Genomic DNA, 9,560 nt, shown 5'->3' on the forward strand with positions numbered 1-9,560 from the left:
AGTTTAATTGATTACATATGTTAATTTTTAATTGATAAAAAATATCTAAAAAAAAAAAACGTTTTAAGTGTCTTTATCTAAATAACTCCTATTTAACGATTAACACACGCGAAATAAGTTTTTTCATATATTGTATTTGAATATGAATATCCATGTTTAAACTAAATTCTAAATAATTAATTTATCGCATTATTCTGATTCTCACTGGACTATAAAACTTGTGAAATACATGCGTAATTTTAGAACATATTTAATGTATGTTCTAAAAGTTTATTTTTGTCCGAATTTTAACAACTATATATATATATTGGATACTTGTATTGATTATGTTCTGACCTGTTGATACCGAGGTATGACTCGTTTCTCTACAAAGGTCGGCAAACTTCTTGTGGTAGGAACACGAAACACGGCAGATGGAACCGAGGTGGTGGGTACCTGCAAAGGACTTCCGACGCTCAAGTCAATAAGAGAATTTTTGTGTATAAGCTTCTTAGAAAAGATAGATTACCTCTTTGGCCTCTGCTCTTCTCCTTATATCTGGTTGGTCGTAGCTGACCGTTTTTATGTAACGTCCGAGTATTAATTCCATGTATCCGACGTTATAAGAAGAACATGAATGCTGATTTAATAGTAATATTCGGTTATAGCTGTAAATGGAACGTTGCCGAGTTATAATTCGTAATCGACTTTTACCTGTTCATATCACAGCCCCCAAGCTTGGCCTGATCTGAAGAGGACAGGTTGAGCTTTTTATTGATTAGCGAGTTATAGCTCGGCATATTCAGCCCCCAAGTCAACGTGTCTTATCAGATTTTGACCTTGGCATGTGAAAAGGGATGTTTGAAATAAATTCATAGCACGTACTTTTATTGGTCATTGTGTTATTTTAATATTTTGTCTGGTTCAACTTCCAAAGTTACTTTTGGACCGTTAAAGTAATTTTAACATGTGTGGATAAGATTTAATTTTGGAACTAAAAAGTTAATTTAATTAGTGTTTGAGTTTCCAGCTTTCACAAAACACTGCGTTTATGTTTGGGGGCAGAAGCTTTTAAGTGACAATGAGTAGAAGAGGTTAGTAAGTTTTCTTCATCTCCTTCTGTTCTTGTTAAATTTTTGTCGTACTTGGTAAAAATGAGTGAGAAGAAGAAAAAGTTGCTTCCACAGGTTGACGATTGTGAGAAATATGATTGGGTTGACAGTGATGCTCATATACGGGCTTCGTTATTTTCTGATATGGAGAGTGTGAACCGGGTAAATATGGGTAGGATAGTGAGGGCTGGGTTTCACATAGAGTTGCTGCCATGCAGCCGGGCAGATCGTGTTTTCCATAGACAAAATGGTTTTGAATATTTTTATGTTTATAGTTGCATGATTGAGGAATTAAGAGTGAAACTCCCGTTTTCTGATTTTGAATGTAATGTGATGAAACAACTCAATTGTGCGCCATCTCAAATACACCCGAACGGGTGGACTTTTATCAGATGTTTTGAGGGTTTGATGGATTTTCTTGAAATTAAACCAGATTTAGAGCTGTTTTTTTCTTTGTTTCAAGCTAAAGGGGTATGGAAAGGTTTATGGATTAACTTAAACAGTACCCTTGGATTTTCTATCTTCAAACTTTATAAATCGTCATTCAAGGATTTTAAAGAAATATTTTTGAAAGTTAAATCAGTAAATGAAGAGTTCCCGTTTTACCTTGACGAACATTTGGGGGAAAAATTTTCGCTTTATTGGTGTTGCCACCCACAGCATATCCTGGGTCCTGAACTTATCAATAGTCGGAATGAGTGTATAATCTCTTTTTTTATTGAAATGGTTGACAAGGGTGGGTTGATATCTGTGTCTGACCTTCTTCCTTGGGAAGAAAATAAATCGGTTGTACTAGAATATTTTGGTGAGAGAATTTGGAGGTTATCTTTCCTCAAAATTGTTTTTAACTGCTTAGTTTTACTAATTAGTTTTCTTACTAATGTTTCAGCTGGTAACTTCCCCGGAGTGACTGCCTCTAGTTTGAGATCCCGATTCAAAAGCAAAAACTTTGAGGGATCCTCATCAAATGCCGAGAAAGCAGATGGTGGGGCTGAGGTTGATCAGCCCTTACCGAAGAAGAAGGGTATTGTTTTCAAGAAAAGAAAATCGGATGCAGTCGTCGAGAATGAGGTGCAGGTTGAAGATGAGAAATTGCAACTTGATGATTTGCCAAATTTTACTTTAAGGCAAGAGAAATTACACTTGTTTGGGGAGGAGGAGGAGAATTCCTCGGTATGGAACAGAAAATTTCCCTTTAGTGTTGTTGCGGATGAAATTGTGCAGTCTAGGGCAGATATAGGTCGGGTCGGAGAGGTTGGGGACCTAGGTGTTGATCAGTATCTGCAGGTAGTATTCTTCTGAAATATATTATGGCTTGTGTGTTTCTCTCTGTGCTTTCTTCTAATATGATTTTAGCTTTATGTTTTCAGGTCTTAGGATTTCGGTTGGCCAGTATTGGTCGTAGTCAGGAGAAAAAACACAAGAAGGAATTATCTGAGGCTTCGAAGATTGCTGAGTTAAGGGAGCAATTGGTGCTGAGTGAGGCGAGTATTAAGGATTTGAAGAAAAGGTTATCCGAGGTCGAGACCGAACTTAAAGTTGAAAAGGAGTGTCATGAAAGAATTTCTGCACTATTGAAAGAAAAGGAAAATGATCTGTCAACCGTAAATGATCAATTGACCGAGTTATCTGTGAAGATGAAGAATTTTGAAGAAAACAAGCAAGGTGATATTTTAGATGCCTTTGCAGAAGGCTTCGAGCGAGCTGTTAATCAGGCGAAGTTCCTTGTTCCTGACGGAGAATTCGGTGCCATGGACCCTGGTAAAGTAATCCAAGGTGGTAAGATTGTGGATGACGAGGAAGTTGTTGAGGAGGGAGATGATAATCTCGCCGACTAATTCTTCAGGAGTTTATTTTTTGGTTCTGTTAGCGAAAAAATGTTTCTGCTGGATATGTTTCCATGTTTTGATTTGTGTGATTCAGTATTATAAACTGGTAGATTAGGTTTCGTTGTTTTCCTAATCAGTTTTTTGATGTAGCCGTGTTAAGGCTTGATGACTGTAATATTTGCGCATCCGTATTATGATAATGCGACTTATCGTGTTACTAGTAATTCCTTTTTATAGGAATATTGCATCTGAAGAATTTAGAGTAGTTCCCCTTTTTGGTGTTTTTTGTGGGGGTCATGGCATAAAATATGTAAAACAGAATGAATGTTATTTATAATGATACCTGTACAAGTGTACTTCAGGTGAACCAGCCTCATTAAAACCCCCTATGAGCAAAAAACCCTTTTTGGGAGAAAAATTCTCAAGGTGGGAAAAAGAGTACTGGTATGCTTCTTATTGTTAACTGTAATATTGTTTCAAAGAGTTGATGTTCCATGTGTTGGGAATTGGCGTGCCATTTAGCTGTTCCAACTTATATGCCCCTCGGCCTAGTACCTCGGATACTCGGTACGGGCCGTCCCAGGCTGCAGCAAGCTTCCCATGAGAAGGAGGTCGGCGAGCTTGCTCAGTCTTCCGAAGTACTAAGTCCCCGCTGTTGAACGATCTTGGGATTACCTTTCGAGAATATCGTCGGCCCACTTGTTGTTGTAAGGCTCTGTGCCGAATAGCTGCTGTTTCCCTAATTTCTTCAATTAGGTCAAGCTCTGCTTGTCGAGCTTGCTCGTGATCTTCGGCTAACGTTCGTATAGATTCTTGAGATACCTCCATTGGAATCATTGCTTCGGATCCGTAAACCAGCCTGAAGGGAGTTTCCTTGGTCGTTGAGTGGATTGTTGTGTTGTATGCCCATAAAACCTCAGGGATAAGTTCGGCCCATAAGCCTTTTGTGTTGTCAAGCTTTTTCTTTAATGCTTGCAGGATGACCTTATTTGCTGCTTCTGCCAGGCCGTTGGATTGCGGATGTTCCACAGAAGAGAAGTGTTGCTTTATTTTTAAATTCTGTAAAAATTCCTTGAAAGTGCTATCAGTGAACTGTCGACCATTATCGGTTACGATATGGCCAGGTATACCAAATCTACAAATTATATGTTTCCACACAAAACTTATCATTTGTGATGAGGTGATTTTTGCAAGCGGCTGCGCCTCAATCCATTTAGAAAAGTAATCGACTGCAACTACTAAAAATTTTACCTGTCTCGGAGCAGTGGGGAAGGGCCGAGTATATCTATTCTCCATCGATATTAATGATCGGCGAGTGCTTCTGACAATTGTCGCAGGTTCTGACTTTATGCCTACTGTCCTCCCATATTGTCGGCCAATAAAATCCTGCTCGGAGGGCTTTCTGTGCTAAGCTCCGAGCTCCACAGTGTATGCCACAGATTCCTTCGTGAGCCTCGGCTAAGAGAAGGTCGGCTTCTGACCTATCCAGACATTTTAACAATGGTCGAGAGTAACCTCGCCTATACAAAGTGTTATTTATCAAGGTGAAAAAAGAAGCTTGTCTTCTGAATTTACCTTTGTCTTCAATTTCCTCCGGAACAGAGCCGTTGCGGAGGTATTGAATGTAAGGTTGTTGCCAACTATCTTTACTCAAGGTGTTTAAAATTTTGGCTGATTCAATGCTCGGTTTGTCTAAGGTTGATTGTAAAAGTGTAGCAGTGTGTGCTTGCGTTGTTGCTAATTTTGATAAGACATCTGCCCTATGATTTTGTTCTCTAGGAATATGGGCAATTTGTATTTTAGAAAATTTGTTTAACAACGTCTGAACAATATGCAAATACTTTGAAAGAGTGGGATCTTTTGTTTGGAAAGTTTGATTTACTTGTTGCACGATTAATAATGAATCACAGTAAACCTTTAAATCACTAATGTTTAAATCAGTGGCTAACCTGAGCCCAGCTATGAGGGCCTCATACTCTGCTTGGTTATTGCTTGCTTTGAATGAAAATCTGAGAGAGTGTTCGAGGATTATACCATCCGAGCTTTCTAGCAGTACTCCTGCTCCTGCCCCTTGAGGGTTTGAAGCTCCATCTACAAATAGTGTCCAGAGCCGACTTCTTTCATCGGATGAAGTGCTAGTAAATTCTGCCACAAAATCAGCCAGGCATTGTGATTTAATAGATCCCCTAGGTTGGAATTGTATGTCGAACTCGGAGAGTTCAATAGACCATTTAGTCAGTCGCCCTGCTAATTCGGGCTTGGAGAGTATCTGTCGAAGTGGATGCTCTGTTCGGACGATGACTGTATGACTCTGAAAATAAGGTCGGAGTCGTCTTGCTGAGAATATGAGTGCAAGGACGAGCTTTTCAAGTTTTGGATATCTAAGCTCCGCATTCTGTAGTGTCTTGCTCACGAAATATATCGGCTGCTGGTCTTTGCTGTTTTCTGTAACAAGGGCAGAACTAATGGTCATCTCGGTGACGGGCAAATATAGGTATAACAGGTCGCCGAGCTTTGGTTTTTGCAAAATAGGTGGTTTGGATAAGAAATGTTTCAAGCTCAAAAATGCTTCTTCACATTTCTCATCCCAGGAAAAGCTCTTCGCACTTTTCTTTAAACATTGGAAAAAGTTGAAAGACTTGAAGGCCAAGCATGGTAAAAATCTTGATAAAGCCACTAATCTGCCTGTTAACCTCTGAACATCCTTTGTTGTCTTTGGGCTGCTCATATCAAGTATTGCTTGGCATTTCTCTGGATTTGCTTCAATTCCCCGACTTGTCAGAATAAATCCGAGGAACTTTCCACCTTTTACCCCGAAGGCACACTTCTCGGGGTTTAATCGCATGTTATACCTTCTGATTTGAGCAAATATTTCTTCAAGGTCTTGAATGTGGGATTGGCCGACCTTTGTCTTGGCGACCATGTCGTCGACATATACCTCGATATTTCTGCCTATTTGTTGCTCAAAAATTATGTTCATCAGTCTTTGGTATGTTGCCCCTGCATTCTTTAAACCGAAAGGCATAACATTATAGCAATAGTTTCCATATTCAGTTATGAAAGCTATTTTTTCTTGGTCTGATGGATGCATAAGGATCTGATTATAACCAGAATATGCATCTATGAAACTTAAAGTATCATAACCACAGGAGTTATCTACTAATGTGTCTATGCAAGGTAAAGGATAAGCATCCTTTGGACATGCTTTATTTAAATCAGTAAAGTCGACGCACATGTGCCATTTACCGTTATTCTTTTTTACCATGACGACATTGGCCAACCACGTGGTGAATCTGATTTCGCGGATGAATTTTGCTTCAAGGAGTTTGTTGACTTCTGTCATGGAGGCTGATCGCTTCTCGGCGCCGAGGTTTCGCTTTTTTTGGGAAATTGGTCGGGCTGCCGGACTAACAGCTAACTTGTGTGTGATTACCGACGGACTGATCCCCGGCATGTCTCCGGAAGTCCATGTGAAAAGGTCGGAGTTCGCGTGCAAGAAATTAGTTATCTGAACTCTGGCCTCGTCGTCCATTGAAGTTCCGATGAATGTGAACTTTGATGGATCGTCGGTTAAGGTGACCTTTTGAAGATCTTCATTAGGCATGGGACGTTCCTGAAAGTCGGCCCTTGGGTCTAATTCCGTCAAGATTGGTTGTTCGGATTGTATTGAGTTAATCCGAGCTTCAGTGTTTCTTCTGATGGGTTTCAAACTTATGTTGTAGCATTGTCGAGCTTCTTGCAAGTCGCCATGTATGGTTTCAACAATGTTATCCTGCACAGGGAACTTGACACAGAAGTGATATGTAGAAACAATAGCAGCAAATCTGTTTAAAAAAGGTCTCCCTAAGATAACATTATAAGGGCTAAAGCAATCTACGACAAGGTACTGTATATCCTGTGTTCTGGATAGTGGCTGTTCGCCTAGTGTAGTCTGCAACCATGCAGACCCCAGGACGGGTACTCGCTCTCTTGAGAATCCGACCAAGTCTCCCGAATATGGCTGCAAAATGTTAGTGCTCAATTTCATTTTTTGAAATGTTGCAAAAAAAAGTACATCAGCACTACTCCCTGGATCAAGCAATGCTTTCCGAACAATAAGGTCCCCCAGTTGGATAGAGATGACCACGGGGTCGTCGCAATTTGTGTGTCTGGAATTAAAGTCGGTGGGGCGAAAGGTCAGCTTTGGAATGTCTGGGATTGGTGTCGAACTATGGTCAGTATCTCCGACCATTAACATGGCTCGGAAAGTTCTTTTCCTGGCTGAGCTGGTACTTCCCCCACCGGCATAGCCTCCTGAAATACAATTAATTACTCCCCGTGGTTGAGTCGGGGCTTTGTCCTTTTCCTTTGATGGTTGACCTGTTGGGGGTTGCTCTGAGTTGGATGCCGTTCTTTTCTGCATATGACCTGTAATGAATTTATCAAGATGGCCTTGTCGTGCCAACCGTTCTAGGAGATCTTTGGCGATTACACACTCATCAGTTGTGTGACCATGCTTCTGATGAAAGGTGCAGTATTTTGATCTGTCGACATTTTTGGGCTCGAGGTAATTTCCTGCCTTGCGGGGAGGTTTAATCAACTTTGAATTCAGTATTTCCTTAATGATATCATCCCTCTTGGTATTAAATTGGGTATATGATTCGTAACGAGGGACCGATTTGAAACTCTTCTTGGAATCCCGAGCTCTTTCGTCGTCTTTAGTGGCCGACTTTTCTGACTTCCGTGCTTGGCGGAGTTCTTCGATGTCTATTTGTCCCTTGGCTTTTTCACGGAACTCAGCTAAAGTTTTCGGCTTAGCCACCGCGATGGTCTCCTGGAATTTTCCTGGACGTAGGCCGCTTTTAATGGCGTGAAGGTGTACTTCGGGATGGAGATCCGGAATACTCATGGCGACCTTAGTGAACCGAGTTATATAATCCTTTAGACTTTCCTGTGGACCCTGCTTGATGGTCGTTAGGTAGTCAGAGTCGTGGAGATATATCGCCGAAGCTGCAAAATGGTCCTCGAACTGTTTGGCTAGTTCCTGAAAACGTGATATAGAATCTGCAGGCAAAGAACAAAACCATTCAAGTGCAGGACCATCTAAAAAAGAAGGAAAACATCGGCATAAAATAGGATCAGAAGCACCGTTAACAATCATGATTGATCGGAATTTTTTAACATGTTGTTTTGGATCTCCCAGGCCGTCGTATGGGGTTAGTGTGGTCGGCAAAGTGAACTGTCTGGGTAGCTGGAAGTTCATTATCTCAGCTGTGAACGGTCCTACAGAGTTGTCGGGGTTTTCTCCCTCATCTTCAGGTTGGGCCTCTTCATTCTGTTGCTCCTCGTCGTTTCTGTGTTGAGGTGTATCAGAGACATGAGTTGGTAGCGATTGCCGTTCATCATTCCCGTGTTGTTCGTGGTTATTGTTATTATGCTCCAGACGAGCATGTTCCAGTTGCGCGATTTGATTTTGCATGCGCTGATTGTCCTCCGCCATCCGTTGGTTTGCTTGTTGAAACTCGGTCACCATCCTCAGGAGCTCGGATGGGGTAGGAGGAGGAGTATCAGCCATAAGGAATTTGGTGCTTATTCCAGATGATATCTCAAATCGGCCCTCCTTCTAGCGCCAAATATTCTGACCTGTTGATACCGAGGTATGGCTCGTTTCTCTACAAAGGTCGGCAAACTTCTTGTGATAGGGACACGAAACACGGCAGATGGAACCGAGGTGGTGGTACTTGCAAAGGACCTCCGACGCTCAAGTCAATAAGAGAATTTTTGTGTATAAGCTTCTTAGAAAAGATAGATTACCTCTTTGGCCTCTGCTCTTCTCCTTATATCTGGTTGGTCGTAGCTGACCGTTTTTATGTAACGTCCGAGTATTAATTCCATGTATCCGACGTTATAAGAAGAACATGAATGCTGATTTAATAGTAATATTCGGTTATAGCTGTAAATGGAACGTTGTCGAGCTATAATTCGTAACCGACTTTTACCTGTTCATATCAGATTAAATGTATAATTCTTTTTTTAAATGTGTAAAATAGACATATTATACAAAAATATATGAAAAAATGTATAATTCTCTTTTTCAACCGATATAAGAGTTCACAAAATCTTATTATACATATATATAGTTTATATTAAAAATAAGATCTCTTAAATTGAAAACAATATTATTAATTCGAGTGTCAATATCCACTATGGTTTCATATATTGTCAATTTAGCTTAGACACCAAAATTATTATCAATTTATTAGCATATACAACTAATGATTTGTAAAGATGACCATTGATTAAAGTGTTATAAACTATAGTTTTACCCTTTTTGACGTGACTTCATTGATATCGTTAGAAGCAAAGATTTGTTTAAACTTTAATTACCTTAAGTTATTGTCCGTGCTAAGTGTCAAATTAAAGGATGATTATTTATTGGGAAGCACTACTGTAAAGATTTATTTTGTACAGATTAAATTTTTGTAGTTAAAAATAACTACACATGTATATTGTGACACTAGTATTATTAAATAATAATTTGTATGACTTAAAATGAATATTTGTATTCTCTGTATGAATTTATATCAGTATACTATAATTGACCTTATTTAATAGGTCAAATAGTACTACAGCTTTTCTTTCATATATTTTTGCTTAATTC

At 39.7% G+C, this 9,560-nt stretch overlaps 1 protein-coding gene across 1 annotated transcript; it reads right to left on the reverse strand.

Annotated features, from left to right (window-relative positions):
* LOC107619979 lies at nt 4,206-8,474 on the reverse strand. The gene has a single exon (XM_016322204.1). It carries the CDS (start codon nt 8,472-8,474, stop codon nt 4,206-4,208), a length of 4,269 nt encoding a protein of 1,422 aa, XP_016177690.1.

The sequence above is a fragment of the Arachis ipaensis genome, chromosome B10, assembly GCF_000816755.2.
Source record: "Arachis ipaensis cultivar K30076 chromosome B10, Araip1.1, whole genome shotgun sequence".
Classification (NCBI taxonomy): Eukaryota; Viridiplantae; Streptophyta; class Magnoliopsida; order Fabales; family Fabaceae; genus Arachis; species Arachis ipaensis.